The sequence below is a fragment of the Orcinus orca genome, chromosome 18 (genome assembly GCF_937001465.1).
Source record: "Orcinus orca chromosome 18, mOrcOrc1.1, whole genome shotgun sequence".
NCBI lineage: Eukaryota > Metazoa > Chordata > Mammalia > Artiodactyla > Delphinidae > Orcinus > Orcinus orca.
The window spans coordinates 62960866-62985940 of record NC_064576.1 but is presented as its reverse complement, the minus strand read 5'-3'; the positions used below and the strand labels follow the sequence as shown (position 1 = coordinate 62985940).

Below are 25075 nucleotides of genomic sequence, written 5' to 3'. Positions count from 1 at the left end.
ACTGACAGAATCAAAGTTCTTTAAATTGTTCCTGTCTGTAAAGTTGAAAATAAGAGAAAATTGGACTAGAGAATTTGTAGGGCTCCTTCCAGCTCCAATTTCCACCAGTTTTTCTTTTCTAAATTGAATACTCTCCAACACAAAGCTACTCTGGTGTGTCAGAACATCCTGGGACTCTGTTTTGGTGCTTTTTGATCTGATGACAGAAGATGGCCTGCAGACGAATCAATAATGTAATTGGAAGCAGATAACGAAGCTGGGTGGATTGATGAATGGACAAGAGGAGACTGGAAAGGAAAAATGTACCTCTTTCACATGCCTGTAACACAAAGGTGTATCAGACTGTGAAGGAGGTCAATTTACTGAACTAGAAGGAACTGATTATGTACGCAGAAAATGTCAAAAGTTATAGGCTCAACAGCCATATTTGCACATGTATATATTCACTTTTCCATGCTAGTTATTCAGGATAGGAGTCCTGTTAAATTATACTGATTCCTAGTTACTGGCTTAGTAACAAGAATCTACAAAGGATCGTAATGCATTGATAAAGATAGGATTCTAGAAGACATTTACTATATATTGTTACCTTTAAAGTAACTTTTATAATTTTCAAAGTACTTTCACATACTTTCTGTGTTCCCTGTTTTCTTTACAACTATGAAAGGCAGTGAGGACAGCCATTACCATCTCCAGGTTACAGAGAAAGAAGCTGACACTCAGAAGATTAGGAAGCAGCTTTAGTGTCAAAAGGTCAGATGTTTGTAAATGATGAAGCTGAGGTCAGGTCCAGCTATTCTACTGCTAGTCCAGTGCTCTTTTCAAAATGCCACCTCACTATCTTACAGTGCATGATGCTGATTACAGAGACCATGTGGATGGATCCAAATATTATATCTTCAATATCAGAAAAACAACTTACCACGATGTTCTGACTCAGACCTCTTGAATGACTTCAAAAAGCTGACTTATAGCCTCTGGGACATGAAAATGTTAAGGGATAATGAGAGGTCCAAAAAATGTACTGATAGCACTAAACATAAAACTATTTTCACAAATACCTAGTTAATGGAAAGGATTACTGGCAGTACCCTGATCTCTACATGCCCACGCACACACATAGAGCAATCACAGTGAGCCTGTCTTTTGACTACATGCTTTTAGAACATGATTAAGTCTGCTTAAAGTTTTTGTTCTTTTAAGAGGATCATTAGATAGATTCAAAAATTTAATCCACGGGCTTCCCTGGTGGCGCAGTGGTTGAGAGTCCGCCTGCCGATGCAGGGGACACGGGTTTGTGACCCGGTATGGGAGGGTCCCACGTGCCGCGGAGCGGCTGGGCCCGTGAGCCATGGCCGCTGAGCCTGCGCGTCCGTGCTCCGCGACGGGGGAGGCCACAACAGTGAGAGGCCCACGTACAGCAAAAAACAAAAAACAAAAAACAAAAATTTAATCCACAATATTGCTTGAATTTAAACGTACCAGAATTTTTCTGTGTTCCAAAAATGTCAAAATAATTCTAAAGTACTAATCAATTATCAATCACCCATTTCTTTCCCAATATTTCCTTTTTTCTAAAAGGAAATTCTCTTTCCTGGTTTCTAAAGTAAAGTGATTTGATAATAGTATTTTAAAAATATGGATTATACCAAAATTAAGATTGTTCATTTTTTTCTTTCAGACCCATATTTTTCAGAATTTGAGACCAAACGCTAGTCTAAGATTTTTATATTTAAACTATATAAGGTTACCTTTTCCACTTAGGTAATTTTGCCTGTTTCCACTGAAATAAATACCTTGGTTATATACATACTGCTGAGGGCCTTGCTTAGACTAACTTTATTACAATAGGGAATGAGTTTAGAAAAATATTAACATATGAAGGTATCTAACCATCTTATATAAAATATCTCTAGTCTGTACAGATACGGAATTACTGAAATAACTTTTCCACAGACGTTAGGAATGTCACTTCAAACTCCTGATCGGAGAATCTGCTTACAGATGCACGAGCATTGTTCCTGATTTGGAGTCTCTTTTCCGCAGACACGGAAAGAATATGGGCCATAGTCTCAGCATAGTCTTCTTCACTTTCAGCCAGAAACCCAGTTCTCTCGCCTTGGTGAGGGACGACAATGTCGAGCTTCGGGCCCCCTGAATTGTGTGCAAGGACAATCGTGCCGGCTGCCATACACTCAACAATTCCTGAGAAACAGAAATCATGTCGTCTTTTAAGTTTCTGAATGTGTTCATAAGAACAAGGATGAGCAGAACCCTTTACAAATTTTAAGATTCACGGGCGATTTAAGTAAATGTATGTCTACAAATGCACTCATTTAACTTCCCTGGTGAAAATAATTTTAAGTTTTTTAGTTATCAAAGCTTCACAATAATGCTACTTGTCTTTACTAAAACAGACAAGCAGATAGAAGAATAGTCTATAAAAAGTAAATATACTGCAGATAATAAAGCAAAGAAGACTAGAGAATGTTATTAGCAAGATGGTAGATAGATAGTGGATATTAAAAGATAAAAAGGGGTAAAAAAGATATCACAAACATTAAAAGTTGAGTATCGGTGTTTTAATCTCATCGAAAGAAAATCTCTGCTTGTGACTTTCTTCCTGATGTGTGAAGCAATCCATTGGCAAAAGTGTGTATATTTTTCTTCCTATTTGTAAGATTATATTTAATGATATTCTTTTCTTGTCAAAGACTCTCACTGCAGGCAGTGCTATTTCTTGTGCCTAAGAATGTTTCTGAAAGTTGCATCACTAATGACACTTGCCAAGTTGAGTGTACAGAAAGTTTCTCACATCCTATTCAAGTTAATATCAAGCACATGTGAATGCTTTAGGGTGAGGCTGTAGTACAGAATGCATCAATTTTGTCCCCAGGAAATCTGAGACAAAGCAGGTGCTGGATGGGGTTTTTTTCCTATTCCATGAGCTGTGTTAATTCTATCTTTGGTAGGCCTTATACTTGAATAAACCAGATGTCTAATCAATAAATTATTTTCATGCTCAGAATTTCCGGGGTTTTTTTTGTTTTTTTAGAATTTCAGGTTTTTGTACTCTAGCACAGGTTGGTCTTATTTCTTACTGTGAGAAAACTTAACAGCAATGTGATTTAAAGTTTTGTTGTGTTTTTTAAGGGGGGGATGTGAGTGATTTAATTCATGGGTACTTTTAGAACCTGAAAGATAATCCCATTGCCTTTATTTTTCTAATTAAAGAATTCCTAAATAATTTGAAAATATAAAATATTCCTGAATTAGAAAAAAGGTATCAAAAACAAAATGTTCAAATTACAGCATTAGGAGAAAACAGGAAAAAAGTAAGCCATCTTCGTGAGGCACACTAAGTAAGGCTGGTGCTTCTGGTACTGCCTGGATTTCTGGCAAATCTGAGACAACTGTGTGCCGCCCAATAGCAGTGCTGAACTAAATGAAAGTTTTGATTAGTTTCTGCCAAATGATGTAGGTGAGGATATAAATTATTCTAGCCAGCCTTTCTTACCCATGTTTCAAGAGAGAACTAAGCCCTTCAGATGCACAGGAGAGAAGTTAAATCATTAACAACTGTTTCTGCAACACGGGCGAAATCTCTACAGAATTTTCTGCTAATGCTTTAATTTGAACTCTTATTTGAAAAATATGGACCACACCATAATATTCCGTTCCGGGCTGGATACCGTTCCTCTGGACTTTTTTGGAGGCTTTCACCTAATCAATTTTACCCTCTCCCTCTAGAATCTTCCACTTCTCCCTCTCTACTGGCCCCTTCCTATCAGCCCTTAAGCTAGCTCAAACTCGTAAGAACAAAGTCTCTGTGAGGGTGTACACACACACACACACACGCTCTCCAGGTCACAAGTCCGCCCCGGCCCGTGTCTCTCCTTCCATCTCCCTCTCACAGATAACTCAGGGCCCGCGTGGGCCGCGCTCAGCGCTCCACTTGCCCCCCACCAGTGACCCTCACGCCCACTCCTCCGTCGACACTGCTCTTGCCCAGGTTGCCCCCCATGCCCTCATCTTGCCCAGTATCTGGGCAGCACTGGAACCTGTCGCCCTTTCCCTTCTTCCCTAAACCCTCACTTCCCTTGGTTTCCATGACTGCCTGGTTTCCTTCCTTCGCCTCCACTGGCTACCCTTCTGCCAACTTGTGGCCTCTCACTGTTCTCAGCCTTTTGCACTGCGGGCCTCCTGTTGCTCTACAGACTCCCCTTAGGCCACCCCGTCCACATGCACATCCATGCCCACCGGGCTGCAGAACCCACCCGGACTACTCTGCAGCCTGTCTTCCTGGGCCAGCTCCCTCTCCTTACTTCAGACTCACACGTACGAGGCCCGCTGGACACACACACGTCCCTCAGCCAATTCCACTCCACGTGCTCGAAACTCAGCCCCTCACTGCCTCTGCTCTTGGAGGCCTCTGTGGGCAAAAGCCACCACCATTCACACGGCTGTCCAAACTGAACACCTGAGGCCATTCCAGTAATGAGCACACAATAAATAAAAGAACCAAAAGGTTCTTCTGAGGAGCCTACCTGGAGACAGGGGTTCTCGGCCTTAGAGGCACAACAGAATCACCTGAGGGGCTTTCCCGAAACACCTCCACCTGGGCCCACCCAGAGATTCTGAGGTGGCTCCTCAGTGGGATTAGCATGAGGCCCAGGAATCTGAACCAGCACATTGATGGGGTTAGGTGGGGAGAGAAAATACAGCAGTGAAGAGCAGAGGCTGTCTGAATTCGAATCTGGGCTCTATCTCTTACTGTGTGACTGAACTTAGGCAAGGTCTAAACCCTCTCTGTGTCTGAGTTTACAAAATGGAAATAATCATAATACCTATTAAGTGACGTTCCAGAGAGAGTTAAATCAGATAATACTTGTAAAGACCTTGAGAGTGACCGCCACACAGTGAGTGGTCAATAAACATTAGCTATTATTATTGATTATATGTTTTACAGGGTCTCAAATGAGGAAAGCACACTTGGTGGACTCGGGGAAGAGACTGAGGACTTGCTGAAAACTTCCGGAATATTATCATTTTATCAAAATCACCTAAAATGTATATCTCATGGCACCAAACAAGTTGTTTACAGGACAAACTCACCAATCCCAAAATGCTCGTTCCACATGGTATGCAGACCAACTGTTGCTTCAGACAAGTAATTCTTTAATTCATCAAATGGAATGTTTATTTTAAATTCCACGTCTTCTTGAACTCCTAGGTCCTCAGAAAGCCTTCTCAGTTGGTTTACCCTAAGTTCATCGTCTTGGTTACGACAGCCTCCAATGAGGACAAGTTTAAGTGGAGGAAGTGACTCAGCCTCCTTTTTATTCAGCAATTTAGCAAAGGCTCTGATCTGCAAAGGATGATTCTTTTCAGGCCTGAACTGGCCGATCGAAACCAGTAAATGTCCTGAGGTTGTCTTCTCCTTGTGTAAGGGAATGTCCAGAAATGTCTGCACATCACAAGGTGGATAAACAATATTAGTGCAATTCCCAACCTTCCACAGTGAGAGAATATGGTTTAGCGTCCAAGAAGAATTGACCATGACGACATCACTGCAAGAACCAGCAAGCCCATATAGAAAAGCAAATAGATAGTAGTAGATAAGCTTTACTTTGCTGAGAAAAGGATTCCTGGTGATGAAGGCTGCATTGTTAAATCTGACATTTTGATTCTTCACTACAGAGAGCATGTCCGTGCTGATGGTGGGATAATGAACATAGCTTCCAACTCGGCAACGGCCTAAATACCTAAACAGAGGAAGCGTGAAAGCATAGCCCATAGAATCGATGTAAACATCGGGAACACACTGCATCAGAGCTTCCCAGCCAAGAAAAATGGATCCCAGACTTTGGCCCAGCAGTGTGAAATGAGGATAGAGTGAATCTTCCACAAGGTAGCGCTTCCTTAATAAAACAAACTTCACTGGGCACGTTAATCTGATGTTAAATCTTCTGAAAGCACCTTCCAGTATCTGTTGACCACTGACATCAGCATCACCAGTATAAACAACATAAACTGCTTCAGGATACCTAAAACAGAATGTAACAGTTAAGAATTTCATTAGTTTAGGTTAAAATCAGTTTAGGTTGTAGATATTTTCTCACAATCATAAAGCAGCTTATTTTTAGACTAAAAAAATGTTTTCCACTGTTTTTTACTGACTCAACTCTCTCCTGGGTCTTCCACTGCCCTACAACTAAAATGTCAGTCCTCCAAAGGAGACTTCTAGTTCTTTGCTTTTCCCTCCACTAAGAGTTTCCCTCCAGCAGACATCAACAAAATTACTGATTTATAAATGAGACATTTTCATTTTTAAGAAGTATTCAAAAATTTTGACAACTTTCTCAGCATTATAATGGTAATGAAATATTAATAAAATATTCATAAACAAGAGTTAAAATTCACTAAAGGTATCTTTAGATAGGATCATAAATGCTAAAGCATTAGTGTTTTTAATCTGAGAAATGCACAAAGGTTTTAAGCTAGACCTTGTGCCTGCATCACAATTAGATATAATTATAATGGAAATATGGAAAAGTACATTCTTATGATTTTAACACTTTGGCCTCACTCTGGCTGTGTTTATAATTATTCTGAGTCATACAGAACATTTATTAACTTACCTAGTGTGAGCTACTAGGTTCTACAGAATAAGGGATGATGGAGAGTCTTTATCCTCAAGGAGCTCAGTCCAGTGGAGAGAACAGATATATAAACAAATAATGTGCTGTGTACTGATGAAGACCCCAGGATGCTGTGATGTCTAAAGGATGAGCATCTAATCACTCCTCCCTAGCCCCCCTCCCAGCAACTAGATTGAGCCTTTTAAATGCAAAAAGGATGGTCATCTATGGCAGCTTAAAGATGGACACTTTTCCCGTTGCGAGGTGGATCTATGTCCCCTCCCCTGGAGTAACAGTGGGCTCTTGACTGCTTTTACCAATAGAATATGGCAAAAGTGACATTGTGCCAGTTTCTGGACCCAGGCTCTAAGAGACTGGCACCTTTCTACTTCACTCTAAGGGGAGACAGCTGTCATGTAAGAAGTCCTGCTATCCTGAGACCGCCATGTTGTGTGCAAGCCCAAGCTAGTCACACGGAGAAGCTGCTTGGTGACAGAGATGCCTGACCCAGTCATTCCAGGCCAGGAACCAGATCTGTGAGGGAAGAAGCCTTCCGACAACTCCAGCCCCAGCTGCCATCTAACTGCAACAGTTTGAGCGTGAAGGATACCAAACAGGGCCTGTCAACTTCGAAACTCTGAGAAATAATAATATATTTTTGTTTTAAGCCATTCAATTTGGGGTGGTTTATGAAGCAGCAGTAGATAAGCAGAATATCTCTGTTTAAAAACCCTCATATGGTTTTCCACAGCACTTGGAATAAAGTCTAAACTCCTCACCCTGCTCGCTCAAGCCCTGTGCACTGGGCGCCGCCTCCCTCTGGAACCCCCTGCCCCCCAACTCTCTCACTTGCTCAGCAGGGTTCAGCCAAACTGGATTCCCTTCTCTGAACAAGCCAGCCTCCTTCCAGTCTTAGGGGACGTGCAGCAGTTGCTCCCTCTGCTTTGAATTCTTTTGTCACCCTCACTGTCTTTTCATAAAGTGAGCAGGACAGCGTATGTTTAGAACATGGGCTCTAGGAACTCAGTTCCCCTGTCTGTCAAATGAGGATAACAGTAACCACCTCGCTAGGTTGTAATGAGGACTGAGTCACCTAACACGTGTGAAACACTTCAAACCACACCCGGCAGACAGTAAAAGCTCAGTAAACGTCAGCTATTTTTGTCGGTCAGAATTTAGTTGTGCTATTTCCTCAGAGACTGTACCTAATTTACTCAGCCTAAATGGTGGAGTCACTCTCATATTACCCTATTTGAATTTCTTATATAACACTTCTCACCATTTGATATTTTCCATTTATTATCTTGTCTCTCTCTCAACTGAAATCTAAGGTCCATAAGAGGGACTTGATCTATCTTGTTCACCATTTAAATTCAACCCCTTAGAACACTGCTTGACATTGGTTGGCCAAAAAGTTGATTCGGGGTTTTCGCAAGATGTTACAGCGAAACCTGAACGAACTTTTTGGCCAACCCAATACATAGTAGGTCCTCCCCGCTTCCCCCACTCCCCAAATATAGGGAGACTGAATGAAAAGTGTACTGTAGCTTATGCTGAGTCAGGAAAGACTTGCAGGACTTACCTAAGGAGAAAAAGGTTATTTCAGAAAAAAAGGAACACTAGATGGAAAGGCAAGGAATCTTGAGAGGGCGTGATGCTCCTAGGTCAGTATGCTGGAGCAAAGTATGTGTGAGGGGACGGGAGGGATGAGAAACAAAATGTGGCAGGAGCAAGATGAAAAAGTATCTTCTACGTCATACTAATTATTTGGATTTTTTTTCTCATCAGTCAGGTAGAGGAGTAATAGGGGTTGCTGGGGAGTATGAGTACAGGTATCACGAAACTTGACCACTGCCCTCAAGGGTAATCTAGAGACAAGGCTCATGCACAGTGTTACGAGAAGGAAAGAACAGTATGGACTACAGTAGGAAGGCTTCAAGGAGGTGGGAATTAAGCTGGGATTTAAGAAAATTCTCTGGATTTAGGCAGTTATGGGAGATGGCAGAGGATACACAGGGACGGTGGTTAGAAGCCAAGAGGGGCCAAGAATGTAGACATGTAGAGCTAAGGGCATTACATGGGAAGACTCTGAAACTGAATGAAGGGCGTGTGCCAGGAAGTAGGGTCGCCATGGAAGGATAATAGTTTTCCTCATATAATGAAACAATAATGAAACCTGTATTTTGCTGTGCCTTTTCTTTTCTTGTGGGATAGGGGTGGGGAGAAGGAAGCCTAGAACATTAAAAGATGTGTAACACCAAATTCTTTCTAACATGGTAACTTACTTAAGACTATCCAACTGATAATGATATCAAAACCAGAATCAAACAGATGCTTTCAGAGAGATTATTTCCTGTGTGCCACCATTGACTGAAAGTATTCAGGTTTAAAGTGCTTCACAGTACTTGGTATATTTCTGTTTATTATTCAATCTCTTCTCCACATACTCTCTCAAGTTATCCCCACTAAATTATGCCATAAAAGGGCAGATACTTCCCCTTTCTGTTTCTTTATCATATCAAGTAAAATGCAGTAGCATATTGTAAGACAGGTTGGCATATGAGCAGTGTTTCCTTACTGAAGAATAGTTTAAAAAAGGAATCCCTGGCTATGACTAGAGCAAGATACATTCTGGGTGATGATTTTTTACAAAAATAGTAACAATATACCAAATTGTTAAGAAAGATGCATACCTACTTTTTCTGAAGAGCCCTTAAGGCACACCATAACACTCTTTCTCCTCCTCCGCCAGCGTTGCAGTAGGGATGGAAAAATGCAATCACCGTTTGATTTTTCCCAGTTTTGCTAGCTGAGCCCGACTTTTTCTTTCTCTGTAGCAGCAGTCTGATTCCCCAAAGGACACTGAGTAGACACACACATAAAACTCCACATACAACTAGCCCAGGGAAGAATAATGAATAAAAAAACCTGAAATGAGAGGGAAAGCAGGGTGAAAATGGATATAATGCCCATTAAAAAAAGGCTACAAATTAAAGTCTACTTTCACATAACTGCTTTATATATTAGCAGCAAAGAAAATTTTTATAGCTTGTGAGTCTAACAAAATACTCAGTTATTAAAATTCTAATGCTACAAAATATCTAATGTCAAAAGTGCAGGTCCCCTTTAATTCCACAGCATGTTGGCAATTCAACGTACTTTTTCTTTTTAATCAGCAGTAAAAATCAATGTTGAGCCACCTTTCTCCTAACTCAGTATATGTGTTAAGGGATTAAAATAAATTTAATTATTAACCTAAACAAGATATGACTGGGAAAGGCATCTGACCCTCAAAATGACAATATGTAATCCAAAGAAATATTCCATAGTCAATATTCCACAGCTAAAAGTTTGGTGAGACACTAAATCATCTTTATTATCTCACTTTGCCTCAAGCAGAATTTTTTTCCTTTTTCTTTTTTGGCCTTGCCATGCGGCTTGTGGGATCTTAGTTCCCCACCCAGGGATCGAACCCTTACCCTGCAGTGGAAGCTCAGCGTCTTAATCGCTGGATGGCCTGGGAACTCCCAAGTAGAAAAATTTTTGAGGGAAGGGGAATGGAGCTTAGATTTTTCCAGTTCAATTCTGAGTTTTGCATCTGATCTCTTTGCATGACCCTGAAACCACTGTCTTCCCATGTGCCTCACTCCCACAGTCACTGCTGCAAGGTTCTCTATTACTGCCAGGTCGACTGAGGCTCTGCAAAGGACCCAGGCCTGTTCACCACCATATCCCAATGCCTAGCATCGTAACTGGCTGAGAAGGCAGTCAAAAAACATTTGTTGAATGTTTGTTGAATGTTGATGTCTTTATTTTTGGGGGGGGGGCGGTGTTTCCATACGACAAATGTATCATACCGAAATGCAAGACTTTTAATAATAGAAACCATTATCTTGGCTTTCTCACAACCTTATGAAACAGTACTTCATGTGTGTAAGAATTTTTTTTTAACATCTTTACTGGAGTATAATTGCTTTACAATGGTGTGTTAGTTTCTCCTCAGATGTCTCTTAAATTATGTTAAATCGTTTTTTCAAGGTATGGTTTTCTCATAGGGTTGGCTAATATAGCTGGTACCTAACAATTTTTTTTAATATGCTGCCTACCCTTTATAAAGGATTTGAGGGGCCTATAAGACATAAAAACAATACTAAAACTTAAATAATGAAAAGTCAAGACCAGGGAACGTATATGGTTAAAGTATGTTGGGGCGTGGGGAGGGGAGTGGAGACGGGGGTGGAGGGCACAGAGATGCAAGCTCTAAATTTGTACACAGTAGTGAACAGCAGATTGGGTTCTGGGCTGCTTAGTGACCAAACCAAATAGGGGGATATTCTGTGTAGTTACATGGTTTTCATTGTCCCTAAGTAGAAAACATACAAATTCTTTAGAGGAATAAATATTTTATTGATATTTAGTTTTGAAATAAATTTCTCATGCGGGATTTCTTATTGTGAACAAGTCCATTACTTGATGATTTGGTCTCAGGACACCTTTATAAATCTTAAAAACTGCTGAGGACTCCATCCAGTTTTTGTCTACATCAGGTTTCTCAACAACAGCACTACTGACATTTTGGACCAGATAATTCTTTGTTGTGTGCATTATAGAATGTTTAACTGCATCCCTGGTCTTGACACACTGGATGCCAGGAGCATCCTCCCAAACAGGACAATCAAAAATATCTTGAGACACTGCCAAATGTCCTGCAGGGGCAAAATCACCTCTGACTGAGAACCACTGTTACACTGATTATATCTACCAATATTTAACATATTAGACATTAAAACTGAGAAACTTTTTAAAAATTATGAATCCATTAAAGAAATAAATCCATTATATAACATAAACATATTTTTATTTTAAAAAACTTATGTTTTCTAAACCAAAATAAGTAGTAAGGAGGGTGTCACTGTTTTTAATGTCTGGCTTAACAGAAGACAGTGGCTTCTCATATGTGCTTCTGCATTCAGTCTGTAACGATATGTTGTTCTGGTTCAAGTATACGAAGAAAACCCAGGCTCACTCACATATGTAGCAGGAAAAGAGAGGAGTATTTTTAAATGGCCTATTCTGGCTACTAATATTCTTCTGTAATACTATACCGAATCAGACAAGTGGCAATTTCTTAATAGTCAATTGCAACATGGAATCTGAAACCCTATCAATGCCCTTTCCATGCTCTGTTACACTGAAATCTATTGGTTTATCTTGCCCTTTGAATGGAACTTTTCTGCATGTGTGATTTTGTAACACTGTGACTTATTTGGGCAATATTGGTTCACGAGTAATGGAGAGTTTCCAAATGTTGACACATTTCTTTATACAATACCCCAAAATCACACTTGTTAAGATTACTACCCATCTCATCAGAAAAAATCTTTTAAGCATTGGAAAATGGTCAAGGTCAGAATGGCAGATACAAGTTTCCCAAAATTCTAACTTTCACTTGAAAGCTCAAACTTTATCATTAGCAACAAATTCTGTCACTTGTTTTGTTTCTGTTTTGTTTTTTTTTTGGCCGCACACACAGCTTCCGGGATCCCCGACCAGGGATTGAACCTGTGGCCCCTGCAGTGGATGCGCAGAGTTCTAACCACTGGACTGCCAGGGAATTCCCAGTCACTTGTTTTCTTTGAAGTAACAGGGTCAATCATTCATTTTCAAGAAAATATCTACTAAATACCCAAGTCAGTTTGTCTGTCAGTCGGTCTTTCAAATAAAAACTGTGTCCTGTAAAAAGTAGGTGTCTAATTCAACTTGCAATGTAGACAATCATACTAGAGGTTTTCCTTGAGATAACCATTTTACTTTGGTATGTCGAAGTGCTTTATGTGTTCCCCCCATTTTGTCATACAGAATATTAAAAAGATATGTACTCGGGCTTCCCTGGTGGCACAGTGGTTGAGAGCCCGCCTGCCGATGCAGGAGACATGGGTTCGTGCCCCAGTCCAGGAGGATCCCACATGCCGTGGAGCGGCTGGGCCCGTGAGCCATGACCGCTGAGCCTGCGCGTCCGGAGCCTGTGCTCCGCAACGGGAGAGGCCACAACAGTGAGAGGCCCGTGTACCGCAAAAACAAACAAACAAAAACAAACAAACAGAAAAAGATATGTACTCAAGGGTTGAGATTTAAGAAAATTAATAATTTTTACTGCTTCATCAAGGACATTCTTAGCAAGTGCATGGAGGTGAAACACAATGACTACTAGTACAGTTTGATGTCACTGCCTTGATTTGTGCTAAGTAACAGTTTTATCCACCATTACTTTTGCACTATCAGTGCAAATGTCAACAAAATGAAAGAGGCAAACCTTATCCCAACATTATTATAAAAATAATTTTGACCTTGAGGACCCACTGAAAGGGTCTTGGGGATTTGCAGGGGTCTATGGACCACACTTTAAGAACCACTGCTGTAAAGGATGAAGAGAGCTTGACAGAAGTGGTAAGATTGGCCACTTAATGTTTGGAATATATCAGTTCATAAAAGCCGTATTATCTTGGATAGTTAGCTTTCCCAGGACAAGACCAAAAGTCTGTTTAATTTAAAATGTAGCTGACTCACAGAATCCAAAGATTTTTATGACATTTCCTTCAAATGACTTAAGTGGGAAAATAAATGTGATAGGATTTTCAAACTGAACTATTCAACTGAAAATCAGAAAAAAAAATCATATTAATGACCAAAATTGAGCCAGTCCTTTGTTTTGAGTCTGTTAGTTTCAAAGATACACATACAGGTTCTATAAAGAAATTTATTAAACATCCTACAGTACTTGCACATCAACATCAACCATTTTAGAATTTGTTTAAATATAACTAAAATGTGTGCCATTAAATATTTACTCATATTTAAACACAAGACTTTGAAAAGGTAACTGTAATCAACAGTGAATCAATCATTCCATTCAGCAAACTTTTACTTAGTCATTATTATGTGCAAAGCAGGGAGTTCGGGATATTTCAAAAGGCAGGGAAGAATATGAACGCTCTGAAAATACTTTCCTGTTCCAATGATTTAAATAATCATTACAGAACTTGTAGTAGAGGGGGCAATAATGAAGAAATAATACCTGAATTTTGGAGAGAATAAATATACACTGCTATTCAGGATGCTATCGTATTAATGATAAAATTTCAACCTGAACAAAAATATGTAGGTGTTAAAAGAGCTGTGTAGGTGGAATATACTAGGTCTTCTGTTTTACTAGTGTAAGTCAACACATGTAGTAGTATTAGTATTACAGTAGTAGTAGTAGTATTACAACAGTAGTAGTAGTAGTATTACAACAACAAATGTGGAAAAAAGGTCTGGGAGTTTTTTCACCAAACTGTTAACAATAGTTATCTCTGGATGGTAGCATTCCTGGAGACTTCTGTTTTGCTCATTTATTTCCTAACTTTTTTATGCAATGACGACAAGGTAGAAATATTTTATATAACTATTCTTACATCAATCAGAAAAGAAATCAATGGAAACTCAAGAAGAGGATTCAACATAAACTTGACATTTAAATGACATATGCTAACAATGACAGTTCTGGTGAGTGAAAGAAGACAAACTAAGACAAGAAAAAGAAAGACCCGGTTTCTTCTTCACCAAAAAGAACATGATAGGTTGGAAAATGATTCGTGGCTCAACCATAAAGGAAAATGAGGAATGAATGCGAATAACTTATGACAGACGAATAGGAGTGCGAATAAGAGAAAGAAAAAGCTAAAGCCGGGAGGGAAACTCGAGCCCTCAGCCAGCAATGGGGCAGGGAAAGAAAACGCGGTAAACTGAGTCTTTAACGCAGCCTCTTTGTCTATCTAGAAGACCCCAAAGGGAGAGGAAACGGTCACTGGCCTTGAGAAAATAGCTTAGACTCGTGACAAGGAAAGCCCTTCTTCTCAAACATTAGTCGCACTGGGAGGACAAATACAACTGCGGCACGGAAAACGCCTGCGAGCCCACACCACCCGCTCCTCACCTCAATAACTCGCCCAAGCACCAACCCCTTGCGGCGACCGCCATCTTCCGCCGACCCACGATCTCGGGAAGCGCTTCGTTGTTCCTCTTCTCTATTGGCTCCTGAGGAAACGTTCGGTCACCCCCGCCCACACAGGGGCGATTGTGCATTTCAATTGGTTGCTGGTAGTAGCTTCCCACGGCCTTCCAGCCAATCGAATCTCCCGCGGGGGTGGAGAAGTTTTCGGCGTGGCGTACTCTGGCCCGGCCCCCCGTGGGCGGAGCCACAAGGGGGTTGGGCATGGGGAGGGCGTGGCCTGTGATGGACAGCCGGCGCTCCCGCCCTCGGCCCCCTCCCCCACTGAAGACCCCGCTCTGGCGCCCCCGCCCCCAGTCTTAGAGCCTGCTGCCCGTTGGAGACCAATGGGAGGCTCATGCGCGTCTCAGATCGATTTTCCAGGTGCGGAGTTCACTCCCGCAGCTGCTGTGGCATTTCGGACCCGCGGCGCCCTGGAGCCCGGCGCGGCGCTCCAGAGGGAGCTGCGCAGAGCGGACCCGAAGCCGGCCCTCGCCACGCCGCACCTTCCCAGCCGGCGGTGGTCGAGCCTTGGGATCTGCATCCCCCGCCCTGGTCTACGCGGCTCGCCCTCCTTCCTTTTCTCTCCGGCGCACGCCCGAGGCTGAAGACCTCTGCGCACCGGCCCCTGAGGTAGCGGAGACCCGGCAGGGGGGACGGGTCCGCCTCGCCTGGGTTTCAGCTCGGCCGAGGACTCTCGGGCACCGGCAGGCCTGTCTCCGGGTGTGGGTGAGGGTTCCCGGCCCACCCTCCCCTCTGGGGCGCAATGGCGCGCAAGTTTGAATTAGCAGGTGTGATGAGGGCTGACGATTCCTCGTCTGAAATGCAGGTGTCGGTTCGGGTTAGAACCAAACCACGAGGGTGCCATCCACTGCGCGCTCTTCTTCTCCCGGGGTTTTAACATCGCGCTTCTCCTCCCCTGACCAGGTGACCTTGGGCTCTGGGCTGCATCACAGAAGAAATTAGTTCCTCCGGGAGATGAAGCCTCAGCAGGAGAGACAGATTACAGATCGTGAAAAGGCAAGTCGGAGAGTGAGTTTCCTTCCCGGGGCTCTGTGTGCGCACACCTGCCTGGAGGACCTTTCGCGCCCGCCCGCGGTCCTTACTGGGTTCCTTGGTGTGCGCGGGGGAGGCCCGGCGCGTGGTTTGTTAGAATACCCTTTAGGAAGGGCATGCTATTAACTGTTTTTCAGAACAGTTTAAAACGCACCACTTTTCTGTTCGTCTGCTGTTGAGAAGTTTGATGCTGGAGAGGTAAAGTGAGAGTTGAGTTGCTGTGTAAGATCCCTGATTGGTCAGTACGATTAAATTAACTACCTTGAAAAATTATTCAAGAGTTGGTGCATAGACCCCTTTATGATCTATCCAGGTCCTGCAACGGTTGTTTGTTTGTTTTTTTGTTTGTTTTTGAAGAACTATTTTGAGTTCATTTAAATCATGCAAGTAATACGTTAGTGCGGCCTCTTAAAATGCAAATAGTACAGAAATATTTAGCACGAAAAGCAGATCCATTTTCCAGTCTTTTTCTGCTCATGTACATATGTCTTCATCCATTCAGCAAATGCTCATTGAAAACTTGGTATTTTTCAGGCACAGTTTTGAAACGCACAGTGGTGTTAACATGTATCTATCGTGTTAATGCTTATCTATATCTCCAGAGAAATCTTTAGGTTCTTGTGTGTGTGGTTTTAGAATATTTGCTTGTTTTACATAAGTGAGATCATGTAGTGTGTATTCTCCAACCTCCAACCTTTTTTTTTGTTGTTGTTATTTTTATTTATTTTATTTATTTTGGCTACGCTGGGCCTTAGTTGCGGCACGCGGGATCTTTTTTTATTTAGTTGTGGCATGCAGACTTCTTAGTTGTGGCATGCATGTGGGATCTAGTTCCCCAACCAGGGATGGAACCTGGGCCCCCTGCCTTGGGAGCACGGAGTCTTACCCACTGGACCACCAGAGAAGTCCCCCTCCAACCTTTTTTTCCCCCAATTTAACAATATATTTTGGAGATTTTTCATGCTGGTACATAAGCATCTGTGTTACTTAGTCTCACCTCTGCACAGTACGGATGCACCATAGTGTATTTATTCTTTTCTCATGGGTGGACATTCGGGTTGCTTCTGTTTTGACCCCCTCACACGCCATACTGTAGTGGACATCCTTGTATGTGATTTTTCATGCTGACCTTTGAGTATTTCTCTAGGATAGGTCCCCAGGCCAGGATTGCTGGTCTGAAGAGTAGCCTGTGCCTTTTCTACAGATTTCAGAAATCAATTCGACAACATTATTGTGTGCCTTTTCGGGGTGAAATTCATCTAGGCCCTGGTGGCGTAGAAGTGAAAGATAAATGGATTAATGGATGGACAGAGAGAGGCTGGTCAGTAGATGATTCTTCATGGGATGACTCTGCATTTAATGGAGGAGCTGGGAGAGCACCTGTGAGGGAGGGGCAGCTTGTATGGAAGAGGAGACTCTTCCAGCCCCCTGCCGTGCCCCCATCTCTCTGCCCAGCAGAAAAATCCTTATCTTTCCAGATCAAGCTCAAGACCTGCCTCTTCTTGACACTGTGTAACTGCCTCTGCTCATGCCACACCTCACCCTCTTCTGGATTCCTTTGATAATGGTATTAGCCAACATTATTGAGCTTACTATGTGCTGGACACTGTATTGAAGCACTTTATATTCCTCCAGGTACACTCAGTTAATCCTCACAAAACCTTTTGATGTAGGTATTTTCTTGTCATCACCATGTATTCAATAATTTTTTTAGTACAGGCATACCTTGGAGATACTGTGGGTTCAATTCCAGACCATGACAGTAAAGCAAACAGGCACTTTTTGGTTTCCCAGTGCATATAAAAGTTATGTTTACCCTATACTGCAGTCTATAAAGTGTCCAATAGCATCATGTCTAAAAGAAAATGTACATATCTTAATTTAAAAATAACTTTATTGTTAAAAAATACTAACCATCATCTGGGCCTTCAGTGAGTTGTAATCTTTTTGCCAGTGGTGGGTCTTGCCACTACCAACTAAGAATTGTCACTCACCACGTGGTTCTACAAGAATGAAGTCACTGGCCACTGCAGTTACTGACCTTCAGCACACCCTGAAAGGAGTTAAGGGCCGAGGCAGGAGATCAGGAATGAGGTACTCTGTGCTTTGGGAAAAACTGGCGGAACAGGCCTTCAGATAGTTAGATATTTTCAAGAGATTTTATGAGCCCAATTTCTTGTATCTTCTCATATCTAGAAAAGCACTAAAATCATTAATGGAGACCTCTGCTCCTCGTGACTAGCAGCAACCTTCTGCCAAAAGGTATGCTCGATTGCATGCATCTCCCCTTCACTAAAATCGTATATATACTGACTCCCCCCCATCCCCCCACCTCACCCCACCCCCTCACCTTTGGTCAATACCTCATTGTGGATGGCTGCTGACTGATCACATGGTGGTTGCTGAAGGTAGGGGTGACTACTGCAACTTCTTAAAATAAGACAGCAGTGAAGTTTGCCACATTGGGACTTGCCTGTGGTCCAGTGGTTAAGACTTTGCCTTCCAGTGCAGGGGGTGTGGGTTCAATCCCTGGTCGGGGAGCTAAGATCCTATGTGCCTTGCGACCAAAAAACATGAAACAGAAGTAATGTAACAAATTCAGTAAAGACTTTAAAATGGTCCACATCAAAAAAATCTTAAAAAAAAAAAAAAGTTTGCCACATCGATTGACTCTTCCTTTCGTGAATGATTTCTCTGTAGCATGCAATGCTGTTTTTTTTTCTCTTTATAAATTTTATTTATTTATTTTTGGCTGCATCAGGTCTTCGTTGCTGCTCGCGGGCCTTCTCTAGTTGTGGCGAGCAGGGGACTACTCTTTGTTGCAGTGCGTGGGCTTATCGTTTCAGTGGCTTCTCTTGTTTCGGAGCACGGGCTCTAGGCACATGGGCTTCAGTAGTTGTGGCACGCAGGCTCAGTAGTTGCAGCACACGGGCTTGGTTGCTCTGCGGCACGTGGGATCTTCCTGGACCAGGGCTCGAACCCATGTCCCCTGCATTGGCAGGCAGATTCTTAACCACTGCGCCACCAGGGAAGCCCGCAATGCTGTTTGATAGCATTTTACCCGCAGTAGAACTTCTTTCATAATGGGAGTCAATCCTTTCAAACCCTGCCACTGTTTTATCAACTAGTTTGGTAAAGTTTATGTAATATTCTGAATCTTTTTTTGTCATTTCAACAATCTTCACAGCATCTTCACCAAGAGTGCATTCCATGTATGAGCAAACCACTTTTTTGCTCATCCGTAAGAAGCAACTCCTCATTGATGAACGTTTATCATGAGATTGCAGCAGTTCAGTTACTTCTTCAGGCTACACTTCTAATTCTAGTTCTCTTGCTTTTCCACCACATCTGCAGTTATTTCCTCCACTTGAACCCCTCAAGGTCACGAGGGTTGGAATCAATTTCTTCCAAACTCTTGTTAATGTTGATACACTGACCTCTTCCCATGAATCATGAATATTCTTAATGGCATCTAGAATGGTGACTCCTTTCCAGGTTTTCAGTTGACTTTGCCCAGATCCATCAGAGGAGTCACTATCTATGGCAGCTATAGCTTTACAAAACGTATTTCTTGGGCTTCCCTGGTGGCGCAGTGGTTGAGAGTCTGCCTGCCGATGCAGGGGACGCGGGTTTGTGCCCCAGTCCAGGAAGATCCCACATGCTGCGGAGCAGCTGGGCCTGTGAGCCATGGCCGCTGAGCCTGTGCATCCAGAGCCTGTGCTCCGCAACGGGAGAGGCCACAGCAGTGAGAGGCCCGCGTACCGCAAAAAAAAACAAAAACAAAAACGTATTTCTTAAATAATAAGATTTGAAAGTCGAAGTGACTCCTTGATCCATGAGCTGCGGAATGGATTTTTTTGTTAGCGGGCATGAAAACAATATGAATCGCCTTGTATTGGGTTGGCCAAAAAGTTCGTTCGGGTTTTTCCATAACATCTTACAGAAAACACGAATGAACTTTTTAGCCAACCCAATACGTGCTCATCAGAGCTCTTGGGTGACCAGGTGCATTGTCAATGAGCAGTAATATTTTGAAAGGAATCCTTTTTTTCTGAGCAGTATGTCTCAAATGTGGGCTTAAAATATTCAGTAAAACATGTAGACAGATGTGCTGTCATGTTGGCCTTGTTTCATTTGTAGAGCACAAGTAGATTTAGCATAATTCGTAAAGGCCCTAGGATTTTCAGAAGGGCGCTGGCTTCAACTTAAAATCACCAGCTACATTAGTCGCTAACAAGAGAGTCAGCCTGTCCTTTGAAGTTTTGAGGCCAGGCATTGACTTATTTCTATTTACAGAAGTCCTAGATGGCATTTTCCAGTAGAAGGCTGTTTTGTCTACGTTGAAACTCTGTGGTTTAGTGTAGCCACCTTTGTTCATTATCTTGGCTAGATCTTGTGGACAACTTGCTGCAGCTTCTACATCAGCACTTGCTGCTTTACTTTGCACTTTTATGTTACGGAGACGGCTTCTTTCCTTCAACTTCATGAACCAACCTCTGCTAGCTTCAAACTTTTGTTCCGCGGCTTCCTCACCTCTCTTAGGCTTCATAGAATTGTAGAAAGTTAGGCCCTTGCTCTGAACTGCTGGTTGGTGGAGCAGTCAACACACACATTTTATCAACTAAGTTCATCATCTTATATGGGGACAGTTTGTGGTGCCCCCAAATAATTATAATAGTAACATCGAAGATCACAGATCACCATAACAAATAGAATAATAATGAGAAAGTGTGAAATATTGTAAGAATTACCAAAATGAGGCGCAGAGACACAAAGTCAGCGGACGCTGTTGGAATAATGGTGCTGATAGACTTGCCCGATGCAGGGTTGCCACAAACCTTTGATTTATTAAAAAACGTATTATCTGTGAAGAGTAATAAACCGAGGTGTGCCTGTATCTACTATGTGCCAGGCATTCTAAGCACTGGGGATCCAGCTGAGACTAAGACCCTGCCTTCAAGGAATTTGTATCCTAGAAGGAGATACAGAAGGAAAAAAAAAAGAGTAAACAAATAGTGTTATTTCTGGTGCTGAGGAGTGCTGTGAAGTGCATGAATCAGGGTAGGGGCATTAAGATGACGTGGGAGTGGAGATACTCTTTGAAGCAGGTGGTCAGGGAATTCTTCTCGGTGGAGGTGGCATTTGCACGGAGACCCGAATGGCTCAGATTTGGGGGGAAGTGTTCTAGGTTGAGGAACCAGAGGGTGTCCAGCTCCTATGTCAGGAGTGACCTGAATGTTTGAGGAACAGTAAGAAAGCCAGAGTGGCAGGAGCAGAGGGAAGGAGGGGAAGAGGTACAACACGAGGTCAGTGTTCGTCATCTTTACAGTTGGGGAAACTGAGGCAGAGAGAAGTTAGGTAACTTGCCTGAAGTCCTACAGCTGGTAAGAGATCTGGGATTGAGTCCCAGCTTGGCCTTTCTTACTTTCTCAGATGTGTATTTTCTTCCAGACTTACTTGACAATTGGTCATACCACCGGCTTTGATTAAACTTTTCTTTGCAATATAGCTTTGATTAGAGCTTTTCTTTGCAACTCTGTGCTTCTTGAAAGTGAGTACCAGGTTAGTATCATTTAAAAAATTCTCTCCACAGCACATAACAGGTGACCACTTGATCTCGAATAAATGAATTAGAACATGGTCCCTTCACCTGGTTTTCTCTTCAGAGGCCTCTCTGTGGGGCGTCAGTGACCCTCCCAGAAAGGGAGGGGGCCCATGACCTGGCCTTTAGCCTTCAGTACATGAACACTATGGAGCACCTTCTGTTCGCCTCGTGCTGGGCCAAGCAGAGGGATGCAGAGATGAACAGAGGTCAGCCCTGTGCTCTTGGAGCCAGCAGGCATAGGGGCTGGAACAGAGGTGTCCTCACAGTGCAGCGCTCATAGACGAGAATGATCAAGTGATAGCCTTCTCCTGGGAGGGAGGGAGGCAGAGAGGGAGGGAAGGACGCAGAAAGAACTTCGGAGGAGGTAGTGCAGGAGTGAGGTCTTGGAGGAGGAGTGGGCGTTGGCTGGACACACAGTAGAATGGAAAGAAGGACGTTGCCGGCAGAGACCAGCATGTGCAAAGGTCCAAGGATGGGAACGGAAAGATGCATTTGGGAGGCTGTGAGTGGCTTGAAAAGTGATTATGAAAGACCCTGTTTTTCAGGTCGGGAGTTCGGACTTTATGCCCGAGAGTGGAGAGTTTGAGCATGGGACAGCAGTCTTGAGACCCTCCTCAAGGGAGTGGAGCTGCTGGCGACTTGCTAGAGGTCTTGGACGATGACCAACCCCATGTAAACTGCAGGTGGCTGAAAAGCCTAAAAAGGAACTTGGAGTTGGCTGTTTTGCCCCATTTCCCGTGGAGTCTACACTCCTAATGACAGGGTAGTGGTGGTCCTGACAGCAATAGCACAGAGCAGAGTTGGTAAAGTAACTGAGTAATAAACTATGGGGGTGTGAGCGCTGGCTTTTTAAATGCGTTTTTATCTTACATTTATTTATTTTATCATACATTCTCTTCTCCATTGCAAGCATGGGGATGGGCCAATGACATGAATACAGTTCACTAATACTATAGCACAGATCGCAAGGACGTATCCAAATTCAGGTGTGCACAATGTTATTTTTATCTATAGGATTGGAATTATTGCCAAGTGAAATTCTGGAATGTTTGTGACTTTTTTTTTAACCAGGTCAAAGGAGAAAATCTGAGCAGATCAAAGTTTGATGAGATAAAGTAGAGGGCAAAGCAGAGAGAGTGACCTTTTATTGTGATGTAACTAATACTGCAAATAAGACTTTTAAAACACCACTAATTGTGAAATCTATGGTGTTAGAATGTAGCAGTTTTGTTGAAGCCCCAATTTCTCCCGAAACTAAAAGTAACTCTGCATTGGGCATTAGAAACATTTAAAATTCTTTAGGAAATTATTATTATAAAAGTAATTTAACTCCATAACAAAAATTTGGAAAGTAAAGACCAAAAGGTGAAATTTACTTCTATTCCTGCCAGTCTTAGGATTGTTAAAAAACAAAATTCAACTGAGTAAAGATCTAATTGGCTTTATTTAATTATTCATGAATCAGGCAACCTCCTATCTTAACAGAAAGAAGGGGGCTCCAAGGAAGACTTATAGGCAGGGTGAGGCGGGGCAAGAAAGTTATTGTAGCAAAGAGTGGGTTGTTTCAGGTAAGGTCAGCTTCCTGTTGGGGAAAGCAGGGGTTTATCAGGCAGATTACCCCACTAGTGCTTACCAGGTAATTGCAAACTGACTGGTTGAAGGTCATGACATTCCTGGGAGAGGCTGAAGTTGCAGTTAGGTTACGTATTAAGTCTCAGTTTACTTATGTGGGGCTGAGCACAAGTGACTCCATTTGGGACCTGTTGTTTCTTTTTTAACAGGATGACTGTTGTTAGCATGTTTGTAAACTTCCTTTATTGTTTGCTTTTGCTGCACTAGTTATTAGTTTTTAGAAATAAAACATGTATTCTTGCAACTCAATGATAACCAGTATTAAAATCTTTGGCATCTTTCATTCCAGTCTATCTTCATTTTTTTCCTCTTTTTCTAAACCCAGTGGTGCTAACATTATAGATTTACTTTTTAAAAACAGTTTTAAAAGCTGTCCATCAATGGGTCTGTTATTATTATTATCATTATGGAGTCTGTGGCCTCTCTGTCCTGACAGACTCTTGGTTTACAGTCTGAAGTATTCTTTCACTGGAACCCTGAACTTTCTTGTCCATCCATCCCATTGCCCCAGCATCAGTGTACAAACTGCGCTCTCTGCTCCTACACCAGAGCGACAGAATTGCCACGGAAATTCAGGAACCATGCGGTTGGTGCCGCTGACTATCGCGATTAGAAACAAATTGCCCGTGGAACCGCGTGGTCGGTGCAGCCGGCAACTTGTTTCTAATCTCGATTGTGCCTGCAAATGCCTTTGTCTTGTTATTAGTCAACCTCCAAGTCACTCTTTCAAGGCTTTCCCACCTGCAGCGAGCCCACTGCTCAGTCTCTGCCTTCCCTTATCCTCCACAAATGACCTCACTTCTTTTTTTTTAAATAAACATTTATTTTTGGCTGTGTTGGGTCTTCGTTGCTGCGTGCGGGCTTTCTCTAGTTGCAGTGAGCGGGGGCTACTCTTCGTCATGGTGCGCGGGCTTCTCATTGCAGTGGCTTCTGTTGTTGCGGAGCATGGGCTCTAGGTGCACGGGCTTCAGTAGTGTGGCTCGTGGGCTCTAGAGCGCAGGCTCAGTAGTTGTGGCGCATGGGCTTAGTTGCTCTGTGGCATGTGGGATCTTCCCAGACCAGGGTTCAAACCCGTGTCCCCTGCATTGGCAGGCAGATTCTTAACCACTGTGCCACCAGGGAAGTCCCTGACCTCACTTCTTACCTCGAGAAAATTGACACCACTGTGTGTAATTTTCTTCAACTTTCTGCCTATCTCTACGCATCTTCTCCCCAAATTTTGTTTAGATCTACAGTCTGTTTTCAGTTGCTCATCTCTAGTCTCAGGAGGCCCACCTTCCTTTCAAGGTTCTCTTCTCTCCCTGTGTCCTTGACCCCTGCCCCTTCCTCTGCCTGTTCTGGAGCCTTTTACTGGTTTGATCAGGTCTTGTTTTGTCTTTTCTTCGCCTCTAGTCTTTCCCTCTCTCTGCAGACTTGTCCCCTTCAGCTTATAAAGTCGTCCACCTGCCTTCATTCTGAAGTCTTTCATTGCCTCGTGTCTCCCACTGGCTGTTGTACTACTTCTCCCTCTCCTTCTTCCTCAGTCTTTCAGAAAATGTCATCTGCACTTGCTTGTTTCCATGCCTCCACTCACTTTAATATTTCCCCTTCATTATTTTATTAGTTATTGAATAGAAAAGAAATAATATATAAACACACATGCATAGTTATAAAGCATTAATGAGATAGAGAACACCTGTGAACCTACCACCTGACTGAAGAACAAGAGTATTATCAATGCCACGGCTTCTACCCAGCTATTCCCTCCTCGTCTTCTTGTGTGACCTGTAGAAATACCCCTTGTCGAGGTAACCACCGTCCTCAATTCTGTGTTTGTTGTAACCTAGCTTTTTTGTGTGTATACGAAGTTTTATCACACATACATGAATGTCTGAACTATACATTATTTAGTTTTGCTTGTTTCTGAGCTTTGTGAAAATGATATTATAGTGTGTTTAGTCTTCTGGGACTTGCTTTTCCCACTAGAACATTATATTTCTAAGATCCGTTGCTGTGCAGTGTGCCGTTGTGGGAATGCAGCACAGTTTATCCATTCTCCTTGAAGGCCATGTGGTGCTTTGTAGGTTTTTTGCAGTCTATCCACTTCTGTTGCCTCACCACTCTTCTGAAACC

The 25075-nt window shown here is 42.6% G+C and overlaps 1 protein-coding gene across 1 annotated transcript; it reads right to left on the bottom strand.

Annotated features, from left to right (window-relative positions):
• Positions 1-1823: 1823 nt before the first annotated feature.
• Positions 1824-14737, bottom strand: ALG11 (ALG11 alpha-1,2-mannosyltransferase). Its single transcript, XM_004274622.4, has 4 exons — positions 14617-14737; positions 9339-9569; positions 5116-6047; positions 1824-2205 (listed from the first exon to the last, which is right to left on the bottom strand). Exons 1-4 carry the CDS (start codon positions 14658-14660, stop codon positions 1934-1936), a joined length of 1479 nt encoding a protein of 492 aa, XP_004274670.1. The 5' UTR covers positions 14661-14737; the 3' UTR covers positions 1824-1933.
• Between the last annotated feature and the right edge of the window lie 10338 nt (positions 14738-25075).

Bases quoted from the DNA above. Each gene is read 5' to 3' on its own strand.
- ALG11 (XM_004274622.4), bottom strand. From the start codon at position 14,660: ATGGCGGTCGCCGCAAGGGGTTGGTGCTTGGGCGAGTTATTGAG. The intron at 9,570-14,616 runs GTGAGGAGCGGG...CTCTCATTTCAG, and splicing joins TGCTTGGGCGAGTTATTGAG to GTTTTTTTATTCATTATTCT. The intron at 6,048-9,338 runs GTAGGTATGCAT...ATTCTGTTTTAG, and splicing joins TTAAGGGCTCTTCAGAAAAA to GTATCCTGAAGCAGTTTATG.